The sequence below is a fragment of the Myotis nattereri genome, assembly GCF_964212035.1.
Source record: "Myotis nattereri genome assembly, chromosome: 13".
Classification (NCBI taxonomy): Eukaryota; Metazoa; Chordata; class Mammalia; order Chiroptera; family Vespertilionidae; genus Myotis; species Myotis nattereri.
In genome coordinates this window covers 3,505,437-3,529,317 of record NC_138088.1, presented here as the reverse complement: position 1 = coordinate 3,529,317, position 23,881 = coordinate 3,505,437, and the positions used below count along the sequence as shown (strand labels likewise).

Below are 23,881 nucleotides of genomic sequence, written 5' to 3'. Positions count from 1 at the left end.
GGGACCTGGGTTTGGCAACCTCGGTACTTGAGTTTGGGCTAGGAAAGAATTCAGAGCCAAGACCCAAACTACAAGAGGACATTTATTTATAAAATCACAGAGGTGGAAGAAGTAATTCGTAGACGAAATGGGCTTAAGAAATGAGTTATAGAGGCAACGGAAGGGCCCTTGGAGCTTGGGAGTGAGGAAGGCAGAGGCGAAGAGGGGGAGGAAGAAGAGGGGAAAGGCTCTCGCTGCTCCCAGGAGCGAGGGAGAGGCGCTGGGCCCTCCATCCGAGGGGCTCTAAGGGTGAGATTTTAGGAAAGGTTCCAGGGGAAGGTCTCAAGGGGGAATGTCTCAATGGAAGATCCAGCAGCTTTCCAGACGTGTCCTTTCAGCCTAGGTCTCCGCTGACGGGTCGCTATCAAGCTGGTCCTGAGGGCAGCCTTGCTGTCACTTGTCTGATTTTGCTCTGGGCCTGGAGCTGAAACACAACCGAGACCACCCAGACCTGGGTGTTACCTCCAGCGAGGACAGGTCACCGCATGCCAGGGGAGGACAGGTCACCCTGGGGCGAGTCCCCCTGCATTTGTCCTTTGCTGGCACCCAGGGTTCCCGCCTGGTGACCTGTCCCTGGCCCATCGTCCTTGCTCTGCTCCTGTCTATAACTGTCTACCACGCATGGGCCTCCCAAACCTCAGGGTCCCTGACACAAGCCCTCTCAGGCCGGGAACCAGCTGGGCTGTTGACTGCCTCTGGCAGGGGGTGGGGAGTGTGTGTGTGTGTGTGTGTGTGGCTGGACCAGATGCACCGGTGGGCCGGCCTAGGCCACTTCCTTTCTTTGTTGTCCCAGCCTTCTCTTCCTTCTGAGCCTTCACTTGAAGCAGTTTCTGGAATCACCGGCAACGGCTGAGCCTGCCCACTGCCAAGATGATCCTGACACTGCTGCTCAGCCTCGGGGGGGCTCTGGGCTGGGGGCTGCTGGGGGCCTCGGCCCAGGCCCCTGGTCCCAAGTTCTCTGACCCACACAGCCCCCGGCTGCCTGGGGCCTGGATGTCAGAGGCTGAGGACATCGGCAGCGACCGACGGTAAGGAGGAGCCTGGGCTTGGGGGAGGCCCTGGGCCCAGCTCAGCCAGAGCGGGGCTCTCTGGACCTCAGTGACTCACCTGTGAAATGGGCTAATGTGATCTATAGGCTGGGCAGTTGTGAGGCTGCATGAGGTGCCAGGATCCCCTTCAAGAGGCCACCCCCGACCCCCGTGCCTGGACTGGGCACCCCAGGAAATTCCCTGTCTGACCTGTGGCAGGGAATGGGCCTGAGGGCTGGGAAAGCCTGGAGCACTCCTTGCCATCAACCGGCCAGCATGGGGTGCTGAGGGGCTGTGGTTCCGAATTTTCTAGCTGGCCTGGCAGTGGCTCCTGTTCTTCAAAGTAAGTCAGTTCCGAAAGCTGAGCTGAGGTGAGGCTGGCTGTAAGCCATGAAGGACAGACACTCCTGGGGATGGATTTTGATCTGAGTGCAGGGATGGCAGGGTGTCGGCCTGGCTCTGAGAACGAGCGATCCCAAAGGTGCCCGCTGCATCTGCAGAGCGGAAGGCGTGGCCCCTGGGGATGGCCCAGTGGTCTCACCACTGGACCAGGACACTGTTTGCCAGCGTTTTACTTATCCAGGGCCAGGGATCCTCCCGCTGGGTGAGGGACCAGGTCCGTGGGTTCTTCCGAGGGTGCCCCACCGTCCGCACCAGGTGCTGCTGGCTGGCCGGGCACCTTGCCAAGTGTTATCTCAGTTCATCCTCCCAACAGCACCCGTTTCAGAGGAGGCACCTGAGGCTCAGAGAGGCTGAGCAGCTGGCCCAAGATCACACAGCTCAGGAGAGCCTGAGCCAGGACCTGAGTCGGATTCTCAAGTTCATGCTCTGGTTCCGGGGTGCTTACAGGCAGCCCTGGCCCTCAGTTGTGCCTACTCCCCCACTGGCAGCCCCCCAACCTGATTGAAGGATCTACATGGATTTGGAGAGTGAGAAGGCCCAACTCACACCTCCCCAGCCTGCCATCTGGCTGTCTGACTTCAGAATGGGTCTGCCTGGGACGCCGGCACAGCCCTGACTCTTCAAGGTCAATGCGTTTACTGGACACGTTCCCAAACGCAAATTTCATTAGGAAGAGGCCGGAGGGTGAGAGTAAGCGAGTGCACACTGACCCTCAGGAGGGAAGGGCTGGCCCCAAGATGGACCCGCGAGGCCCCATTCCTGTTCTGCCCCCAGGTCTGCTCAGGTCTGGGAGGCACAGGGGACGCTTGGGGAGCCCAAGCCCCAAAGCCATCAGCTCCGTGCCCATCTCCTTTGATGAAAGGGAGCATGAAGGTCTCCTGGATGGGAGGAAGTAGGAGACGCTCCTCTTCTTCCCCTGCCCGGGGCTGTGAGAGGGTCGGCACTCCCTTAGTCCCAGGGCTGGGGGGGGGGAGGGGGCGGCGGCTCTGGGCTGCTCAGGGCTGTCTTGCGGGGCTCGCTCAGCCATTGTGTGGGTGGCCCGGGTGTGTGCAGAGAGCGAGTGGGTGCGCACAGGGTACCTCGGCCGGGAATTCCCAAGCAGGGTCCCAGCCCTGTCCTAAGTGGCTCCTGGGGGTCCCCGCAGGCCTGGGGGGTCTCCTTCCCACAACCCAAAGCTGCGGTTCCCACCGCCAAGCCCAGGTCCTCAAGGCCTCCGCAGGGGCTGGTGAGAAAGGAAGGAAACGCTGCACAGCTTCCTCCGCCAGTGCTTCCCCTGCTCCTGGGAGGGGAGGGCCGCAACCCCCCTCCTCGGCAGGAACCAGGAACGGGCGGGCCTCCTGCGCTCAGGCAGGGTGCCCAGGCCGGCCTGCCTGCTGCCAGGGCCAGGCTCCTGCCCCGCGTTTGCCCCTCATGCCGGGGTGCGAGCCCCGGGGCCAGGCCCTGGGCCAGACCCAGAAAATACCCTTCCCAAGAAGGTTGAACATGTCAACGTGTAGAGAATTATGATGAGTTTGAGCCGACCTGACAATAGCCAGGAAGGAAAACCTTAACACATTGAGAAAACGCTCCGGAGAATGCCAGCTTGCAGCTTGCTCTGTACAGGAGAATGGAAGCCGGTGGGTCATATGAAACCCACTGGCGGTAGATTAGGGGGCGGGAGAAAGCCCAGCGGAAACCCCTGGGCCTGGGGAAAGCACAGCAGACACTGCTTTCACGCTGGTGGGCAAGGGCTTACACATTCACACTTACAGCGCCTAGAGCAGGTGGGGGAACAAGATGACAATGAGCGGCTCTGTGGTCTGTGCTCTGGTGTGGGGGTGCCCTGAGGGGTCAGGAAAAGGAGGGGGCCCTGACATTCCAAAGGAATGTGTCTTAGAGCAAAAAGACAGGCCTGAGGTGGACACTGGCCTCTGGCAGGGAAGCTGGGGGCCTGGATGAAGTACCCCGTGAAGGTTCATGCTCAGACCCTCCTGGGTGGTCACTTCCGTCTCTGAGTTTGTAGCCGGCCTTCCCCGAGCTTGTCAGGTTTAGTACGTGTCCCATTTTTGTCCACAGAACAGCTTGGTACCCCGTGCAGGTCCTGGGGAGGAGGGGGATGTGGTTGGTGCTTCCCAGTTCCCTGGGGACCCCAAGGAGCAGGGCTGGGTGAGCCAGCCACCTGGGTGTTGGCCTCCGTGAGAGAAGAGGCTCTTCTTGCTCCTTGGCCTTGATGGTGGTGGGGGGGCAGGTGGTCATGTGAGGTCCTCAGAGGAAGGGCTGAGCCTGCAAGGGGACAGCTGAGCCCCAGACCAGGTTCCCCATAGCCACATGGTTGTGACAGCCCTGCAGCCGCCACTATTCTCTCCACTTCACATGTTGTGAGGTTTGGGGTGGGGGGGGAGCGGGGGGGGGGGTGGCGGAGGATCCAGAGCCACCTGCTCCTAAGAGATAGGTCAGAGCTGGGCCCACATCTGCTGGGCTGCAGACCCCAGGTGACCTCTTCCTAGCTCTCCCCCTCCCCACCTCCTGGGAGCGGGGAGTGAAGACCTGCCCCTCCCAGCCTTCGGTCTGGCCCAGCCCCAGCAGCAGCCTGACCCCTCGCTCATGGAGCATCTGTGATTTTTGCAGCTGGACCTGAGCAGTCATGCATTTCACTGGGAGTCACACAGGATCAGGATGGAGCCCAGGCTTGCGACTGTACCCCCTGCACCCGGTCCTGCTGCTTGAGGCCCAGGGCCCTGGACACAGACAAGGAAGAGCCCCAGTGGTCAGAGTCCTGGGCAGAGAAGCCTGGGCTCTGGGCAGATGCCATGGGCTCAGGCTCCTCTGCCAAGGCCTCTTTCTAGCTCAGAGACAAAGCCTTGCAGACTCGCCCCTGGGGGGTCACCTTCCTAGTTGATCAGGCCTCCCAGAGCAAGGCTGCTGAGAGCACGCCTTCTTCCCGGGAAGGCTTCAGGCGCTGGGGCGGCTTCCACTGGCTGGTTAAGAGGCACTTACTCCAGGGCGGTGGCTGCAGCACATCCATAATTCAGGAGGCTAGGCCCCTGCCCTGGGAGAGGCTCTCTGCCTTCCCCACAGCCTGCTCTCTGCCCCCGAGGGGCCAGCAGTGCGAATTTTCTCCATCTTTCCAGAACCAGTGTTTGTATGTGTGTGTGTGTGTGGGGGGGGGGGGCGGCTTGTTCAAATGTCACCCTAAGAACAGGCGGGGGAGGGGCAGGCCACCGAGCTCCCATTAGAAGCTCTAAGGACTCAGCCACCGCTCTCCTGCCTGGGACTGGGCATCAGGTCAGGGCAGTCCCACCACGGCGGGCGGAACCCCGCACTCCTCTCTAGGCCTCTCCGTGGACCCTTGGCGAGGAGGGTGCAGAGGGCACAGGCCCGAGACCAAGAGGCAGGGAGAACAATGGGCACCTCAACGAGCTGGGCTTGGGGGTGCTCAGAGGGCCAGCGAGAAGCTGCCAAGAGCTGGAGGAAACCAAAGCAAAGGTCAGGAATGTTCCCAGGGCCTCTGGGCCAGCAGCCTGCGCTGTGCCAGGGGAGGGCTGCCAGGGTGGGGGCGTGGGCAGGAGAATAGCGGCAGGTCGGAGAGAAAGTCCCAGCGGAAGGGTGGCGCCACTGCTGCCAGTTCCGGAGCTCTGGGTGGAAAGTCCTGATCACGCCCAGTGGCTGGACCGGATCTGGCACCCGGGACCCAGGCCTGGACCTGCCGACAGCTCAGAGGGGTGCGAGGAGTGAACGTTGTTCCCCACCTTGGGCTGGTGCGTTCGGGACTGTGATTCTCTGTGGCGCAGGCTGGGCCGTGCACTGTGGGTGGGAGCAGCGTTCTTGGCCTCCACCCACCAGATGCCATTAGCACCCCCACCCTCGCAGCTGTGACAACCATAAATGTCTCCAGAGGCCAAATACATGGGAGGCGGGGGGGGGGCGGGGTGGGGGGAGGGCTCTCTCTTTTGAAAACCACTGGTTCCGAGAAATACTTTCTCTAGGGCTGAGCCTACGTTCCAGGAATTTCCATGGGGCCCAGAGCGGGCCCGCGTTTCTGGTCCTTGGAACAGTGTGTGCCAGCTGACTGCCAGCACCTTCCCGGGCCACCGTTTCAGTGCTGCATGGACGTTCTCTGCTTCAAATCGGGGGCAGCTTCCTGGGCATCTGACCCAAGCAGCCTGCACAGCCTGGGCACAAGAGGAGCCCACACCGGGCGCACCTCTGCTGTTGGCCTGCACTTTCATTTCGCACCGTGCCCTGCACCGCATTCGTCCTCTTGTGTAAATACCAGTATGTACTGACTGCCCCTTTATGGCCCGCTGGGGTAGAGTCAAGCCGTCTACAGTTTGCTGAGATCGTCTGGAGCCCAGGCCCCTCTGGTCCTCAAAGACGGTGGCTTCGGCCCTTTAGGTGGCTCTTTGGCGTTTGCCTCTGGACCTCTAGCATGTTCCTGTGGCCACTTCTTGGGACGTAGTATTATCTGTGATTCGGCTCGCTTTCCTACTCCATACCCCAACCCCAACGTGCCCGGGTGACACGCAAGGGCACGCACGCACGGTACCTACTCCCTATCTAGCCTCTTCCCATGCTGTCACTGAGTGTTTATAGTCACATGACTGCATATGCGACTTAGAGCTGACACTTGAAAAAAACTGTGTATCCCCACCCCGTGAATTTTTGGTTTTCCCTAGAGGAAGCAATTGCCTTTTTCCTTTTGCTACTTTGCTGTGTTTTTTTGTTTTTTTTAATATTTTTTATTGATTTCAGAGAGGAAGGGAGAGAGAGAGAAACATCAATGATGAGAGAAAATCATTGATCAGCTGCCTTCTGCACGCCCCCTATTGGGGATCGAGCCTGCAACCCAGGCATGTGCCCTTGACTGGAATCGAACCTGGGACCCTTACAGTTCAGTTCGCAGGCCGACGCTCTACCCACGGAGCCAAACCAGCCAGGGTGACTTTGCTGTGTTTCTGTCACATTCCATACCCTCAGCCAGCTGCTCACAACAGGAGTCACCTGGCCTCCTTGGTGTGGAGCTTCCGACTATCTCTTTTTTTAAATTTTATTTTTAAATTTTATTTTTAAAATTTGGGGCTCCCGACTATCTCAGCAAACTGTAGGTTCGACTCCCGCTATCCCAGCGGGCCATAAAGGGGCAGTCCCCCGGACGCCGCTGTCAGCTGCAGCTGTGCTCCGTCTGGGTGGCCTCACCCCTGCCCTGGGCCTCCCTGCTGGAACTCCTGTTTCCTAGTTTGGTGCTTTCCCCTTTCTTCTCTAATGGTTTTTCTTTCTTCTTCTTCTTAGCTCCCTACATTTATTTTGCAAATGATAGTTCTCACTTTAGTAACAAATCAGCAAGATTTTCTGAATTATCACAATCTACAATCCATTTTTTTCTTTTTAAAATATACATTTTTTTATTGATTTTTACAGAGAGGAAGGGAGAGGGAGAGTTAGAAACATCAATGAGAGAGAAACATTGATCAGCTGCCTTCTGCACGCCCCCTACTGGGGATCGAGCCTGCAACCAAGGTACATGCCCTTGACCGGAATCAAACCCAGGACATTCAGGACCTTTCAATCCAAGGGCCAACGCTCTATCCACGGAGCCAAACCAGTTAGAACCACAGTCCAGTTTTTTAAACACATAATATTTTGAAAAATCGAGGAGTCCTAAAATTCAATTAAAAATTTTTTTTTAAGTTTTGCCCTGGCTCAGTGGTTCAGTTGGTTCGAGTGTTGTCCAGTACACCAACAGGTTATGAGTTCAATTCTCAGTTAGGGTTCGATCCCCGGCAGGGTGCATATGGGAGGCAATCAATCAACGTTTCTCTCTCTCTCTCCCTTCCTCTCTCTCAAATCAATAAACATATCCTTGGGTTAAGAATAAAATTTTTTTTAAATTTCATTTTTCAATTATAGTTCACATTCAGTATAATTTTGTATTACTTTCAGGTGTGCAGCGTAGCAGACAGACAATCATATACTTCCCAAAGTGTTCCCCCCGATGTTTCAAGTACCCGCCTGGCACCACACGTACTTATTACAGTGCTAGTGACTGTGTTCCCTGAGCTGTGCTTTACATCCCAGGACTATTGTGCAACTACCAATCTGTCCTTCTTAATCCCCTCGCCTTTTTCACCCAGTCCCCCAACCCCCTCCCTCTGGCAACCAGGAGTCTGTTCTCTGCATCTATGAGTCTGTTTCAATTTTGGTTGTTATTTATTTTGTTTTTGGATCCCACAGATACGTGAAATCATATGGTACTGTCTTTCTCTGACTGGCTTCTTTCACTTAGCAGCTACCCATTAGGTCCAACCACGCAGTCTTGGCATGGCGGCCTTTGCAGTAGGCCTTGTGGGGCGCAGTGGCGCCGTCTCCCAGGTCGCCTGAGCTGGGTGTCCCAAGAAAGCCCTGGGTGGGCTCTGTGGACCCTCCTGTGTAGTTGTCTTGATTGCGGTTGGCCATCCGTGGGCAGGGCTGACCCTCAGGCTGGCTGACTCTGAGGATCGGCCCCTCCCAGTGCATGAGCCGCTGTGTGGGGCTGAGCCGTGACGTGCATCCCCCTGCCGCTGAGATTTCCCTCCGGGTGTGCCCCCTGCGGAGCGAGTTGGGGGGACATGGGCTGGTGATGTGATGTGGTTTGAAGCCCCCCACGGGTGGGGTGTTGGTTCTGGCCTCTTGAGAGGGACTCCAGTGCAGGGCAATGGCAGAGGCTGCCTGTGACCAGTCCTGGGACACCCGTTTGCAGCCCCAAAATGACCCACAGTTTATGGCGGGCGGGGACTCAGGGAGCCGGCGGGGGAGGCCAGCAGAGCTCCTCGGGCTGCCACCGACGAAGATTTGGAAGATTTGACCGCGTGGAGGGAGGGCTCTGCACAAGAACAGGGGTGCCAGGTGGGCGCATGAGAGGAAAACGGCCCTCACCCCAGAGCCACACCCCAAATCTGCCCGGACCCCTCAAGAGCCTCCGAGAAAGTCTGCACCATGGACCCAGGCTGGGCCTGCTGCAGACTCCTCCCCAGGGGCGAGCTCACAGGGCAGGGCCACGGGGGTCGGGGGTCGGAGGGTGGGCCAGTGCCTTCCCGCAGGCGGCTGCCCTGTGCGGGGAGTGCTGCCCGGAAAGATGGCATCTGCGGGCTGTGGGAGAGGGACTCAGCACAGGCCCTGGTGGCGGTGCCCCCGCCCCCACAGCCGCACCACTCAGCCTGTCCCAGTGGGATGCCGTCTGCTCCTCGCCGCCTTTCCTCGGCCAGAGCCCAGGGGAAGTGGCCAACAGGGACATTTTGTGCACTGGCCCTTTAAGAGGGCACTGGTGGATGGAGCGCGGCTGATGTTCACCGCCAGATGTCCGCTGGCCCGGGTCCTGGCCCTGGTGCTCCGGGCTGCAGAGCCCAGTGTGGGGTGGAAACCTCACTCCTCAAGGGAACCTTTGCAGCTCAGATGTCCCTCCAGGTTCCCAGCTGCCGCACGTGGGCGTGGGGGGGGCCTGTCCACGTCCCCCGCTTCCTACCAGCCTCCATGGCGTCTTTGTAAACGCTGGGCTGTGAGCGCCACCGGCCAGTCCCCACTGCTTCCCAGGGGTCCCCAAACTTTTTAAACAGGGGGCCGGTTCACTGTCCCTCAGACCGTTGGAGGGCCGGACTATAGTTAAAAAAACCTATGAACAAATTCCTATGCACACTGCACATATCTTAGTTTGAAGTAAAAAAACAAAACAGGAACAAATACAATATTTGTATTTGCATGTGGCCCGCGGGCCGTAGTTTGAGGACCCCTGGTTAGTCCTTTGTTCTATGACTTATTTGTAGCCCTGGTTGGTCCTGGGAGGGGTGAGTGCAGCTTCTCGCTAGTCCACCGGTGGCTCCCCTCTCCCTTTCTCTCATTCAGTGGCATTTTCTGGCACAGAGGTACTTAGCTTGGGCAGGGCCTTCAAGGGGCCCAGAGAGCTTTACAGACGGTGCCCAACCCCAGAATCGCACTTAACGGCCTGCAGCAGGGCCTGAGGCTCTAATTTTTAAAGCGCCACCCGATGGTCTGATGGGACGATGGGGTGGTGAGACTGAGAACCAGGCTCTAGCAGCTCCCTGATGAGAGGGGCCGGGAGGAAAGGGTTTGGAAACCTGGCGCGTTGAAAATGCCCGCCCGCACGAGTGGGTAGCTCCCTGGGTTGAGCGTCGTCCTCGCACAGAAAGGTTGCGGTTGATTCTGGGTCAGGGCGCATACCTGGATTGCAGATTTGATCCCCGGGGTGGGAGGCAACCATCAACGTCCCCCCACCCCCAAGCGTGTCTTGAGGTGAGTATTAAAAGAAAGAAAGAGTCTTTATTCTGCCTCCTTACCAACAGTCAGGCTGGATATTGGATTCTAAACTGGAGATAATGTTCCTTCAGTATTTTGAAGGCAGTTAGTTCTCCACTCTGCTCATTTCCAGGATTGCTGCTGAGAGGGTAGAGGCCATTCTAACTAACGGTGTGTGTGTGTGTGTGTATGTGTGTGTGTGTGTGTGTGTGTGTCTTGGTTTCATCTCTGGAAAGTGTTCTAAAATATCATGATGATGTGCTTTGCTTTGATGTGAGTTTGTTTTTATTGTATTGTGGGTTGGTGGGGCTCTTTAAATCTGAAGATTCAAGTCCTTCACTTCTGAAATATATATATACTAGAGGCCCAGTGCACAAAAATTTGTGCACTGGGAGGGGGGGAGGGGCAGAATCCCTCAACCCAGCCAGTGCCCTCTCACAGTCTGGGACCCCTCGGGGGATAACCACCTGCTGGCTTAGGCCCACTCCCCAGGGGATTGGGCCTAAGCTGGCAGTCAGACATCCCTCTGGCAGCCCAGCAGCCCTTGGGGGATGTCCACTTGCCAGCGGGGAGCAGGCCTAAGCTGCAGTTGGACATCCTTAGCACTGCTGAGGCAGTGGGAGAGGCTCCCACCACCACCGCTGTGCTGGCAGCCATCAGCCTGGCTTCTGGCTGAGCAGAGCTCCCGCTGTGGGAGCACACTGACCACCAGGGGGAAGCTCCTGCATTGACCATCTTCCCCCTGGTGGTCAGTGTGTGTCATAGTGACCAGTCATTCCCAGTCTTTCTGCTGTTAGGGTCAGTTTGCATATTACCCTTTTATTATATAGGATAGAGGCCTGGTGCATGGGTGGGGGCCGGCTGGTTTGCCCTGAAGGGTGTCCTGGATCAGGGTGGGGGTCCCGCTGGGGTGCCTGGGTGAGGGGCTGATGGCTGTTTACAGGCTGGTCACACCCCCTTCAGGTTGGGGGTCCCCACTGGGGTGCCTGACCAGCCTGGGTGAGGGGCTGATGGATGCTTACAACTGGTCACACCCCCTTCAGGGTGGGGGTTCCCACTGGGGTGCCTGGCCAGCCTGGGTGAGGGGCTGGTGGCTGTTTGCAGGCTGGTCACACCCCTTTCAGGGTGGGGGTCCCCACTGGGGTGCCTGACCAGCCTGGGTGAGGGGCTGATGGCTGCATACAGCTGGTCACACCCCCTTCAGGTTGGGGGTTCCCACTGGGGTGCCTGGCCAGCCTGGGTGAGGGGCTGAGGGCCATTTTCAGGCTGGCCAAGCCCCCTGGAGACTGGAGCTCCCAGCCTCTCCTTTTTATCTTTTTCTTTTTTTAATTCTGGGATTTATTTACCTTCTATAATTGAAACTTTGTTGCCTTCAGTGGAGCTCAGAGCCAGCCACGGCAGGAGAGAAGCTTGGCTTCCTCCATCACTGGAGCAACCAAGCCTCCTGCTCGCTCCAGCTCCATGGCTGCCGGCTGCCATTTTGGTTGGGTTAATTTGCATATAGTCGCTCTGATTGGCGTGGCTTAAGGTGTACTGAAGGTATAGTCAATTTGCATATTTGTCTTTTATTAGATTAGATTTCAGGTTAGATGTTGGATTTCCAAATACTGCTCCTCTTTATTTATTTTTTTAAATCTTTTTCTTCTACTTTGCATCTCTCTCTTTGCTCTTCTTTTAGGGAAATTTCTTTAACTTTATCCTCCAACACACACACACACACACACACACATTTTATTCTGAGGATATGTTTTTATTTATTTTTAGAGAGAGAGGGAGAGAGAGGGAAACATTGGTTGCCTCCCATACTTGCCTCAACCAGGGATCGAACCCTTAACTTAGGTATGTGCCCCGACAGGGAATCATGCCTACAACCTTTTTTGGTGTACAGGACAATGCTCAAATCAGCTGAGTACCTGGCCATGGCTACTCTCTAGCATTTTTATTACATTTTTTCTGCATTTCTACTGTTATGTTTAATTCCCGAGTGTTCTTTGTTGTTATTGTTTTTGTAAATCCTCACCTGAGGATATTTTTTCCATTGCTTTTTAGAGAGAGTGGAAGGAAGTGAGGAAGGGTGAAATAGAGGAACATCCATGTGAAAGAGACACATTGATTGGTTGCTTCCAACATGTCCCAACTGGGGCTGGGGATGAACCTGCAACCCAGCTACTTGCCCTTGACAGGGAATTGAACCCTCAACCCTTGGGTCCATGGACTGATGCTCTAACCACTTAGCAACATGGGCCAGGGCCCAAGAGTTGTTTTGCTGTCCCCCTTTTTTAATAGCTTCTTTTTCTAATTTACTGGCTCCAATAAGCACTCACCAATCTACTAATATTAATGCAAATCTGGGGGAAGCTGTCCTCTCTCTGCAGTCTTAGATTTCTACTAGAGGCCCCGTGCACAAAATTCATGAACTCAGGGGTGGGGGGGATCCCTCAGTCCGGATTGAAAGCCTATTTCCGTAATAGCCATCATGGGGCCTGACTAGGGAGCCAGGGCCTTCCTGCGGCCGGGTCCCTGGCGAGGGAAGCTGTGAGTGGTGATGCGGAGGCTCAGTCTGCAGCGTCCGCTGAGCAGGTGCCAGGCACCGATCCTCATCTGCCCTTGGAGGAGGGGTTACAATCTCCATTGGGGAAATGGAAATGGCAGCTCTCTAAGTGCCTGTTCAAGGCCACACCAGGCAGCGTGAGTTCAAACTCAGGACTCCTCAGGCCCCTGGGCCCTGCTGCGCCCTGGCACCAGGAGAAAGTGAGTTCTCCCTGCCTCCGTGGGTCATTTTGCTGCATGACTTTTGAGGGCTGAGGCCTCTCTGTACTGGCCTTGGGGAGGCTCCCTAAGGTGGCGGGCCAGGTGCCCGGTGTGGGGGGGAAGGGTTGGTTTTGGAGCTCTCACTAGGGGGCTGAGGGCTGAGCAGTGCCGAGCACTCCAGCTCGGTTAATGGACCCCACAGTCATGGCACTGGGGGGGCACTCAGCACTGGCGCTTCCTGTTGACCGTAGGAAGGGTGGTGGGTGCCCGGGCATGGCAGCAGCCCTCTCCTCTTGCTTGATTTTTCCAGTAACTGGTGCCCCTACCAGAAGTCCAGGCTGGTCACCTTTGTAGCTGCTTGCAAAACGGAGAAATTCCTCATTCACTCACAGCAGCCATGCCTGCAGGGAGCTTCGGACTGCCAGAGAGTCAAAGTCATGTGAGTGGGGCTGGGGGAGGCCACTGGCCCAGTTCCTGCGCGGCCCACCTGGAGTTGCTGAGGTGGCTGTCTCCCTCCAGGTACCGCATAGCCCACAAGCCGGTGTACCAGGTCAAACAGAAGGTGCTGGCCTCCGTGGCCTGGAGGTGCTGCCCGGGCTTTGCTGGCTCTGACTGCCAGCACCATGGTAGGGCTCCGTGTGTCCCCTCCCACCTCAACCTCTGACCCCGGAGGTCATGCAGCTCCTCTGACCACTTGGGGTCAATATCTGATGCCTCCTCCCTGCAGATCCTGCTGCGACCCCTGAGCCCGCAGATCCGGGTGACGACCTCCAGGAGCACTGGGCCGGGCCGGCTGACGTGGAACCTGGTATGCGGCTTCCCTGGCAGGTGCAGGAGGGGCAGGCAGACAGGAAGAGCTGTGTGCCAGGCTCTTTCTCCTCCAATAAGGCAGTGCCATCTCAGGAAAACTCGGCCCCCAGAACCAGCAGGGCCCCTCTGAGGCTCTGCACTGCCCTACTCCATACCTAGGAGGCCAGGCCTGCTGGCTATGCACATCACCCCTGTTCTTGACACCCTTTCTAGGAAGGACAGCTTCGCCTGGCACCTCCCTTGCCCCTGCACTGCACAGGTCCCCGTGGCCTGGAAGAAACCTCCCCACACCCCGCCCCTCAGTCAGGGACAAGAAGTCATGCTGTCCCTGTTCTCGAGTCAGCGTAGGAGAACCATCAAGAGACCCCGTGGTTGGGCCTTTCAAGGCTGGACCAAGGTTGGGGTGGCGAATGTGTTTCATCATGTGGCGAACACCTATCTATTGACAAGGGCTTCTAGCAGAGTGTCGAGAGGCCATGCCCACGTCGCCGAGGAGGAAAATGTACCAAGATTGATTAGGCATGTCTGCTGTGGGTGTGGATGGCAGGGTGAAGGCTCACTTACCATGTGTTTGCTCTTCTGGGACTAAAGCAGGGGTCCTCAAACTTTTTAAACAGGAGGCCAGTTCACTGTCCCTCAGACCGTTGGAGGGCCGGACTATAGTTTTAAAAAAACTATGAACAAATTCCTATGCACACTGCACATATCTTATTTTGAAGTAAAAAAACAAAACAAAACAAAACAAAAACAAAAAAAAAAAACAGGAACAAATACAATATTTGTATTTGCATGTGGCCCGCAGGCCGTAGTTTGAGGGCCCCTGGACTAAAGGCTTCTAAGCGGCCGCTCAGAGGCCATCAGCATACTCCTCCCTGTTCTCAACCCCGATGCCCCATGGTCTGCCCGGGCAGTTAGCCCTCAGTGCGTCTTTCTCACGTGTCCTCCAACCACCAGCTGCAGAGACCAGCAACATCAGGGTGCGGCAGGAACGCCTGCTGAGAGGTCTCCAGAATGACAACCACCACCCGGCAGACAGCCTCCCAGGCCCGGGGACGGCCCCGGCAAGCAACCTCACAGCCGCAGTGACTGAGGCACATGAGGAGGCGCTTGGTAAGAGGCAGGCTCCAGGCTGAGGAGGACCTGATTACAGCCCAGGGGATGAGTGGGCGGGGAGCAGAGGACCTCCTTTCAGCCCCTGCCTGGGGTGGGGTCTGCTCAACAGGTTGGTGTGAACATGTCTGTCTGTTGCAGAGTTTCCCAGCAAGTCCTTGGAGCAGGTGCTGCCTTTCAGCCCCGTTTGGAGCGGCTTTAACCAGAGCCTGCACAGCCTCTTGGAGGCCGTCAGAAACCTCTCTCTTGATGTGGAGGCCAACCGACAGGCCATCGGCATGGTCCGGGACAGCGCCGTGCCCAGGGCTGACTTCCAGGAGCTTGGAGCCAAGTTCGAGACCAAGGTCCAGGAGAACAGCCAGAGAGTGGGCCAGCTGCAGCAGGACGTGGAGGACCGCCTGCACGCCCAGCAGCTCTCCCTGCAGCATTCGCTTTCCGAGGTCCAGGCGGACGTGGACACCAAGTTGAAGAGGCTCCTTAAGGCCCAGGAGCACCTGTCCAATAGCAGCCTGGCAGCAGCCGCGGCTGGAGCAGGAGCCCGGCCCGAGCCGGAGAGCCTGCAGGCCCGGCTGAGCCAGCTGCAGAGGAACCTCTCGGCGCTGCACCTGGACACCAGCCACAGGGAAGAGGCGCTGCAGGGCACCCTGGCGGACATGCAGGCGACCCTCGACCGGCACGTGGAAGAGATCAAGGAGTTGTATTCCGAATCGGACGAGACCTTCGATCAGATCAGCGCGGTGGAGCAGCAGGTGGAGAAGCTGCGGGGAACCCAGCAGGAGCTGCGGGAGCTGCGCGTGGCCCTGATGGAGAAGTCGCTCATCGCGGAGGAGAACAAGGTGGACACGGACCGGCAGCTCCTGGAGCTCAACCTCACCCTCCAGCACCTGCAGGGCGGCCTCGCCGACCTCACCAAGTACGTCACCGACTGCAACTGCCAGAAGCCCCCCGGGGGCCCGGACGGTGCCCAGGAGGGCCCGGGGAACACCATGCGCGACCCGGAGGGCGCCCACGGGAGCCTGGACCTGCGGCGCCCGGGGGACGGCTCCCCTCTGCGGGCCCTGGAGCACGCCGTGGCGGCCGTGTCGCGGGGGCTGGAGGAACAGCGGGCGGAGGCCCAGCAGGCGGGCGCCGACCGGGCGAGGCTCCGGACGCAGCTGCGGGCGCTGAGCGGCCAGGCGGCGGAGCTGCGGGCGGCGGAGGGCGAGCTGCGCCGGGCGGCGGGCGAGCTGCGCGCCTCCTTCGCGGCGCTGCTGGCGGACGCGCTGCGGCACGAGGCCCTGCTGGCCGCGCTCTTCGGGGAGGACGTGGTGGCCGAGGAGGCGCCGGGCCCGCTGGCCCTGAGCTACGAGCAGATCCGCGTCGGCCTGCAGGACGCGGCCCTGGGGCTGCACGAGCAGGCGCGCGGCTGGGCCGCGCTGGCCGCCAGGGTGACGGCCCTGGAGCAGGCGGGGGCGGCCGGGGGCGAGGTGGCGGGGCCGGCCCGGGAGCTGCGGCGGCTGGGCGCCGACGTGCAGCGGCTGGGCCAGTGCTGCGCGGCCGGGGCCTCGGGCGCCGCCGCCCTCAACAGCTCCCTGCAGGGCCTGCACGGGGCCGTCGCCGCCGCCCGGCTCGGCCTGCAGCGGCACCAGCAGCTCTTCCACAGCCTCTTCGCGAACTTCCAAGGGCTCGTGGCAGCCAACGTCAGCCTAGACCTGGGGAAGCTGCAGGCCATGCTGGGCAGGAAAGAGAGGAAGGAGCAGAAGGCCCTCGACGCTTCCCGGCGGAGGGACAAGAAGCAAGTGAGACCGTTGGCCGATGCCGACGTCCACGGGCCGGTGCCACGAGCCCCGGGAGCCGAGCCTCAGGAGCCAGGTGAGTCCTGGGCCCGGGTTGTCGCCAGGCTGCGCCCGCAGAGGCTCCAGGGAGACGCGGGTGGGGCGTGGCTGCCCGCAGCTTTGCCCGCGGCCCGCCTTCTGGTCAGGGAGGGTCATCTGAAGCGGCCTGAGGCCTAGGAGGGACGGGCCACCAGAGCCAGCCCTCGGTGGGCGGCAGAGCCCCTCCATTTGAGGGGCGCACGCCTGGCGGCCTCTGTCCGTAGCGCAAGGAGGGGTCCTTTCCTCGCGGCCACACCTCACATGCCTCAGCCCAGCTCTTCAGGCGCCGCACCCGCCACGCGTCTCCATCCAGGGCGTGGGTGGGGCGGTGTCACTGGCCGTGGCGCACCCCACTAGGGAAGGCCTGGACCGCGAAAGGCGCTCCTTCTGCGAACAGTTGGCCCACCTTCCTGCCCGTGCGCGCCCCGGCAGTGCCCTTCCGGGCTTGTCACACGGAATCGTTATCACCGCCATCTTACCTGACGCCGAGGCTCCCCGCGGTGACGGCAGAGGAGCCTGAACCGAGCGCTGCTCGCTGAGCCCGCGCCCTTGCCTGGGGGGCAGGTCCCTGCGGGGCCCTGGTGACCGCCCCCTGCCAGAGGCTGGCCTTGGGGCTCTGGCTACCCCCGCGCCCAGACATGGGCTAGATCAAAGGCCACCCTCCGGGCGGCCTGAACCCTGCTGTAGCCTGGCACGTGGGAGGCCGAGGCCTGGCCGAAGGTCCCACCCCAAGCCAGCTCCCTCCATTGTGGCCCCAGAGACCTGTGTCTCCCCGGTGGCGGTGACAGGGCACAGGCTCTAGCACCATTTGTCTCGGTTTCTTCATCTGTAAAATGGGAGAATCATATCACAGGCTGTTGTGAAGACAAACAGACCCATTTCCCAAACAGCACGAGGCTTACCATTTAGTAGAGCCAGCGGGGCCCTCCTGTCTCCCGGCATTTTCAGGGCTGAACTGTGCCCACCTGCACTAACGCTTCCATCTTGAGTCCACGTGTGAGTGGTGCCTGGCCTCAGCTGCCTGATGGTTTAGGAGTCTGAGTTTACCACTACAATATTTTGTTTAAAAAAGTTCCCTTAAAATTAAAAAGAAAACTTCTCTTATTTGAGTTGCAGGAAGGCCATAGGGCTTGAGTTTGCACCTACAGGGAAGCCCACTCTCAGGCCGCCTGCTCGCCAACCAGGAAGCGCCCTTCCTCCCTCTGAGGGCACGTGGGCACCCTGGCTGCTGGAGGCTCCCGCGGCAGCCCCGCCCAGCTGGTGGGACCCGGTGCAGGGGGGCCAAGCACCGGCAGAGGGCTCCCAGGCCCGCCGTCTCTAGGCGGACGGGCGCCCCACCTCCTGGGAGCTGGGAGAACTGCAGGGCAGAGCGGGTCTGAGGTGACACAATCTTACACAAATGGAAACGCTAGTCTGAGCTTTAAATCTCAGGAATCTTCCAGAACTAGAGAAGAGCCACGTTCTGTCATTCACAGGCTGTGGCTGGACCAAAGTCAAGAGCTGGTTCTGAATCCTAAGTAAATAACTGCACACTTGTTCCTTTAGGCCTTGGTTTCATGCCCTGAGAAGTGGGGCAGGGGTGGGGTGGGACGTGCACACATGTTGAGGGAGCATGACCGCATCAGTACCAGGGCCGGCGCCATGCTGGACCCCAGGGGACTCACCCTCCCCGCCCTGTGGAGCGTCTCGGCCAGGCAGCCAGCTGGCCCTTCCCCGGCACCTTCCCCCTCTGCAGAGGGCTCCCCCGTCCCGAGCCCGCCAGCTCTGTGGCACTCACCCTGCCGAGGCTGGATCATGCTTCCTTCTTCAAGTGCAACAACTCCGGAGACCAGGAGCTGCGGGACGGCTCCCAGCCCTGGACCGAGCCCTCTGGAGCCCGCGCGTCTCCCACCTGTGAGCAGGGCCCTGCCAGCCTTTGGAAAACATTCAGATGACCGGCCTGAGTGGGCGGTTCATCCCTGGCCCCGCCTGCTCCTTCCTTCTCTCCCCAGGTCCTGGTAGCAAGCACTCACTGCCCCGGAGTCAGCACACCAGTGAGTCTGCCTCCCTGAGGAGCGGGTCTCTCTCCCTGGGGGTCACTCGGCCTTGGTAGGTGGCGGCTGGTGGGAGTCCGAGCCTGGGCTGCCGCCCTCGCCTGCCACTGACAAGCACCCCAGACTCAGTTTTCTCAGTCAGAGGGACTACGACTCAAGGATGTGGGAAGGGAGAAGGGATGGAACACGAAAGTGCTCTGTACAGAGTTACGCCTGTAGAGACAACAGCCTCTTTCAACTAGTGAAACCCTAAGAGTCGCCCGCTAACCCCACTCTGAGACACTCCTGGGGCGTTAGGTGTGGCAGCGGGAGCGGCCTGTCTGCATCATCACTGAGCTGAGGAAGGCAGGTCTCGGAGCTTAATGTCCCATCCAAGGGAGTGAGTCACTGAGCACTGTCCCTCCTGCCCCCAGGCTCCCCCGTGGCCTTCTATGCCGGCTTCTCAGGAGGGATGGCTGCCCCGCAGACAGTGAAGTTCGACGCTGCTCACATCAACGCTGGCAGCAGCTACTTCGCTGAAGATGGCTACTTCCGAGCCCCTGAGCGCGGGGTCTACCTCTTTGCAGTGAGCATTGAATTTGGCCCAGGGCCAGGCGCTGGGCAGCTGGTATGTGGAGGTCACCATCGGACCCCCATCGGTGCCGCTGAGGAGCAGCGGGGTGGAGGCGCGGCCACGGCCTTCGCTCTGGCCGAGCTGCGGAAGGGCGAGCGCGTGTGGGTGGAGGTGACCCGGGGCTCCGTGCGGCAGGGAAGCCCGCCTGGCACCGCCTTCGGGGGCTTCCTGCTGTTCAGGACCTGAGCCCGGGCACAGCCAACCCTGCGCCGGGACGTGCCCAGCTCTCCTTGCCCAGCTCTCCTTGCCCTGGGCTCTGACCAGGTGGCCGGGAGACCATCCAGGTTGGTCTAGCTCTTCCCTGGAACCCCGCAAAGACAATGGCCTCCCTCTGGATGCTGCTCCTGGGCCGGCCCGGGCTGGGCGGGAAGCTGGGCCTGGTGGGCCTCCATCCGAGGCAGCGTGGCTCGACTCCAGCTCTTGGCCCCTCGTCTTCTCCAGTGTCTGCTGTTTTGCTCCTTGTGGTTGAGAACCTCTGTACAACACTAACCTTTCTCCGGCTTCCTCATGTTTCTAGTCCCTGCTAGAAAAGCATTCTTTCCCAGAGAGAATTTGGGAACTAGAATAGAGGTGGCATTTTGGACAATCCGGGAAACCAGGCTCCAGTCACTGCCGGCAGGAGAAGACCAGCCGGTGAGGTCTGTCAGTCAGAAATGAAAACTGGCCGAGTATTAGGCGAAGGAAACACAATTAGTATCTTTTCCGTAGTCTCAGTCCTTCCTCGAATGTACCTGTAACTTTAACTTCACCCCCTTTTCTCCTGCCGCACACGGACAAAGGCCACGTGCGAACTGCGAGCTAACGTGTGCAGCTTTCACCCTTTCACGCGCTCCCACGCCTGACCACCCTCATTCTGATTAGCATCTCTATCAGGAAGGGAGCTGAGGGATGAGGAGGGAAGATGACTAAAAGTCTCCCTCAATTTCATCATCTTTGGAATCAAGCAGCAAGCTCTGCCCGGTGAACTGATGGTGGGAAGGATGTGGCGGGTGGAAATGTGGGGCAAAATAAAACGGTTTGCGGTAAGTGTGACTCCCATTACTCTAGGACACACCTTACTCCAGGTTCAGTTAATTCTGCCTAAAACACACAGAGGCCTTCACAGTGAGCACTGACATTATTGGATCAGACAGTCCAGCAGAGTTAGTTATTCTTGGTTTTTAAAAAATTGCATATTCTAGAGCAGCGGTTCTCAACCTGTGGGTCACGACCCCTTTGGGGGTCGAACGACCCTTTCACAGGGGTCGCCTAAGACCATCGGAAAACACATATATAATTACATATTGTTTTTGTGATTAATCACTATGCTTTAATTATATTCAATTTGTAACAATGAAAATACATCCTGCATATCAGATATTTACATGACGATTCATAACAGTAGCAAAATTACAGTTATGAAGTAGCAACGAAAATAATTTTATGGTTGGGGGTCCCCACGGCATGAGGAACTGTATTAAAGGGTCGCGGCATTAGGAAGGTTGAGAACCGCTGTTCTAGAGCAAACAGGCTTGAGAAAGCAGTCGTCTAATTGTCGGGAAATGTTTTGTTTCGGCAGTAGGTGTTGAGTGTTGGTTGGCTATATTCTTCTCCGCAAGGAAATCAACCGGGCTGGGGAATGAGGACGGAGAGGGGCCGGTGTCCAGGTTCCCGAGGCCCCAGCCCGTGCTTTCCAGGGCCATCACTGCAGGCTCCCTCCGAGTGTATTTACCCCTGAGGTGGGCGTGCCCATGTGTAAGCCATCAGTGCTAAGGGCCACTCTGCCACTGATGGTTTGATGTGGGCCAAAGCACAATCTTTCTTGAACTTTTTCCATCCGTAGTATGAGCTGGTCAGCCTACTGGATCTGGCTCAGCCCTCGCTGCCTGCTCTTCCCTCTGGCCAGGGCCTCGCATCCAGTGCAGTCTTTGTTGCCAAGACCACTCCTGACCAAAGGCTGGTGTACGGGCCACGCTTGACAGACAGGAGGCAGTGCCAGGGCACCCTGGCTGCTGGGAGACCAGCGGGCCTTCTCGCCGCTCGCTGTTGCTATCGGTCAGGCTGTGCCAACGAATAAGTGGAACTGTATTGTGCTGAGTAACAGGGAGGGAGTTGATATCCTCCATAAAGGGCATGTGTCCTCCAGAGCAAGGTTACAAATAGGAGTGCTACCTGGCAAGCACTGCCCACAGCTTGGATGAGTTTCTGGGGAAGCTAGAGAAACGATGGGTCTTTTAGGTGGGATGCTTCCCATGCAAATCTCACCCAGCCTCACATCACGCTGAGTGCCCATCTTCTGTTTTAACACTCGTAGAAGCAGGACTCCAGCTCAGCACGGACTCTAAAGTTTACTTGATAGACTGCTCGTCTGTGCTAGGGATCCAAGTCTCTGGGTGGAGACTCTCAGAGCCTTCAGGTAGACCTGCTACCCAGATTAGCGTTCAAACAGCCTCCCTCGAAGCATCCTGAGCCCAGTGCCCAGTGGTATCAGACCTCCCCAACCTGCCGGAAAAAATTCAAAAATACCACTGAGAAGCAAGAGTAAGCAGACCGGGAAATCGTAGTAATCCCCAAAACAACAGGAAGGAGAAAGGATCAAGTATAAAATGAAATAGCAATAAGAAATCATAACCCCCAAGCATGTGAGACTGTGGGAGAAATGGGAGTGATTTCGGCGGAGTTGCAACTCAAACTCAGCCACCATCCCTGCCTGTGCTGAGCAGGGCGGCAGTGGCCTCCGTGAGGTCAATGCTGAGCCCCACACCCTCCAGAGGGTCAGTGGGCAGGAAGCCCCCGCCCTGGTGACTTGAGACTGTAGGGAGTCAGACATCTCCATGTCCACAACATGTCCAAATAAGGCCCGACATTTATTTCACAAACACCACGCAGGGGATAGAATGGTCTAGAAACATTGTTTCTTAAAGCTCTCCTCCCCTCCGGGATGCTCCTCTGTAGTCCCCTGTAGTCCATGTTTATCTTGAAAACAAAACACCCCTGAGCACCATCCCCCACCCTCTTCTATCAAGAAGCTCCCCCAAACCTGGTTTGACAAAGACAACCCTCTTGGGGGAGCGGGGAGTGCGGAAGTAAAGGGAGTGGGGCAGCCTGGTGCGCTCGAGTAGGCAAAGAGGAGGAAAGGGTTGCTGATATTTGCTCCAACAGTGATTATCCTACTCCTCCCTGAAAAAATAACGAGTCCAAGGAATGTGGAACCAAGGTGAGCAGGGACCCACTAACTCTGTGAGCGATAGCCCCAGAGTGCCAAGCAAACACCTGTGGAAAATTAGGATCAGGAACAAGGCCCAAAACTCACCAAACTGAAGTTTTTGGAACATGTAAATCTTTAGAAACGAGAGAAAATTGTAAAGATAAATCTTATTTACAACCCAGATTCTGGTCTCCAAATATCTCCCTTAAAGGGAACCCGAATGCCTTAGACAGGGGGCTGACTGGAGCAAGAAAAATAGCAGCTGAGCCTGAAACATCATCATGTGCCAAAAAGGCTGGCGTGGCTCAGTGGGTGAGTGTCATCCATGAACCAGGAGGTTACAGTTAAACTCCGGTCAGGGCACATGCCCAAGTTTCGGGCTCCATCCCCAGTAAGGGACATGCAGGAGGCAGCCCATTGATGTTTCTCTCTCATCAATGTTTCTAACTCTATTCCTCTCACTTCCTCTTTGAAATCAGTAAAAACAAAAAATAATGGACACATGTCAAAGAGCTCAGAAGCCAGTGTGATGAACTCCCAATGGCCAAGTCTGGGTCAATTTGAACATCAAAGCCAATAATTACCTAGCAACTCTATATGACCCATGAATAGAATAAAAACTCGTGAGTCCCATGCTGGTGAGATGCCCTCAGAAGCACACAAACGTCATGTCCACCCCTCATGGGCCTTTACTCCAGAGAATGTCAGTATCACAAAAGCCAAGAGCTGGACAACTGGTTCAGATTGAAGGGGAGTAAGGAGATATGACAACTAAATGCAAGATCCTAGCCAGACGGTGGGACTGGAAAATGTGCGCTCATGGCTTTTATGAAAACACCTGGCAAAACTTGAGTAGGTCGGCAGATTATGGTATTACAGGTAAGTGTCATGGTATCGATGTTAACTTTCCTGCTTTTGATAATTGGTTGTATAATAGAATATCCCTGAAGTACTTAGGGATAGAGGCATGAGCTCTGCAATGTACTCCAAGTAGTTGAGAAAAAAGCATGTGACCACAAACTCCAGGAGCCTTTGTACTTCCTATACATATATATACAAAATGAGCAGTTGTCGCACAAATATAAGTTTATGAATCTGGGTGAAGGGTAAATGGCATTTTTTAAACTACTTTCCAACTTCTCTGGAAGTTTGAAATGATTTCAAAATAGTTAAAATAAAATTCGATTGTTTAAAAAATACACACACCTCAGTAGATGGGTGAACAGCAGGTAGGATATAACATAAGAGGGACATGCTAGGAAATTTGGAAGAAACATCCGGGAGACCTAGTATTTGTCTAATGGTAGTTCCAGAAGGAGGAAATTAAAAGGAGGGAGGAAATAAACAATGGAAGAAAAGTTTCCAGATCCAAGAAAAGGTGAAAAAGAACCTAATTAGTACTAGCAGAATGGAAATATGTAGACATGCAAGTTTAAATTTCAAAAAGGAAAATTCTGCTTCGTGAATGAGAAACTAAGTTACACACCAAACACATCCATTCTCACTGGCCATGCGGTGCTGGGAGATCATGGGGCAGTGCCCTCAGCATTGGATTCTAGCTCCAGCCAAAACGCTAGCCCTGGAGGACCGCATCGAATGATAAAAACTGCTTTTTAAGTGTTTGAAGTGCCTCCCACAAGTGTACCACAGCCTTTCAATTCTTTCTATGTTTCAGTGTAGTGAACAGAGAAATGAGAACAGATGGCTTCAACTGATTCAAAATTGGTTTTATAAAATGCTTTCCCCCCAAAAAAAACCCCCCAAAATCGAGTTTGAAAATATTTTCAATA

At 57.0% G+C, this 23,881-nt stretch overlaps 1 protein-coding gene across 2 annotated transcripts; it reads left to right on the top strand.

Annotated features, from left to right (window-relative positions):
- Positions 1 to 909: 909 nt before the first annotated feature.
- MMRN2 (multimerin 2) lies at positions 910 to 19,928 on the top strand (the record flags this gene model as incomplete). 2 transcript variants are annotated; one of them, XM_081104824.1, is made up of 8 exons in its annotated part: positions 910 to 1,067; positions 12,796 to 12,924; positions 13,005 to 13,111; positions 13,213 to 13,293; positions 14,250 to 14,405; positions 14,547 to 16,256; positions 18,250 to 18,291; positions 18,705 to 19,928. In XM_081104824.1, the coding sequence occupies 8 exons, from the start codon at positions 910 to 912 to the stop codon at positions 19,088 to 19,090; spliced, it is 2,769 nt and encodes a 922-aa protein (XP_080960950.1). In that variant the 3' UTR covers positions 19,091 to 19,928. The 2 variants fall into 2 exon arrangements, with proteins under 2 accessions (XP_080960950.1, XP_080960951.1); XM_081104825.1 differs by lacking the exon at positions 18,250 to 18,291.
- Positions 19,929 to 23,881: the final 3,953 nt, after the last annotated feature.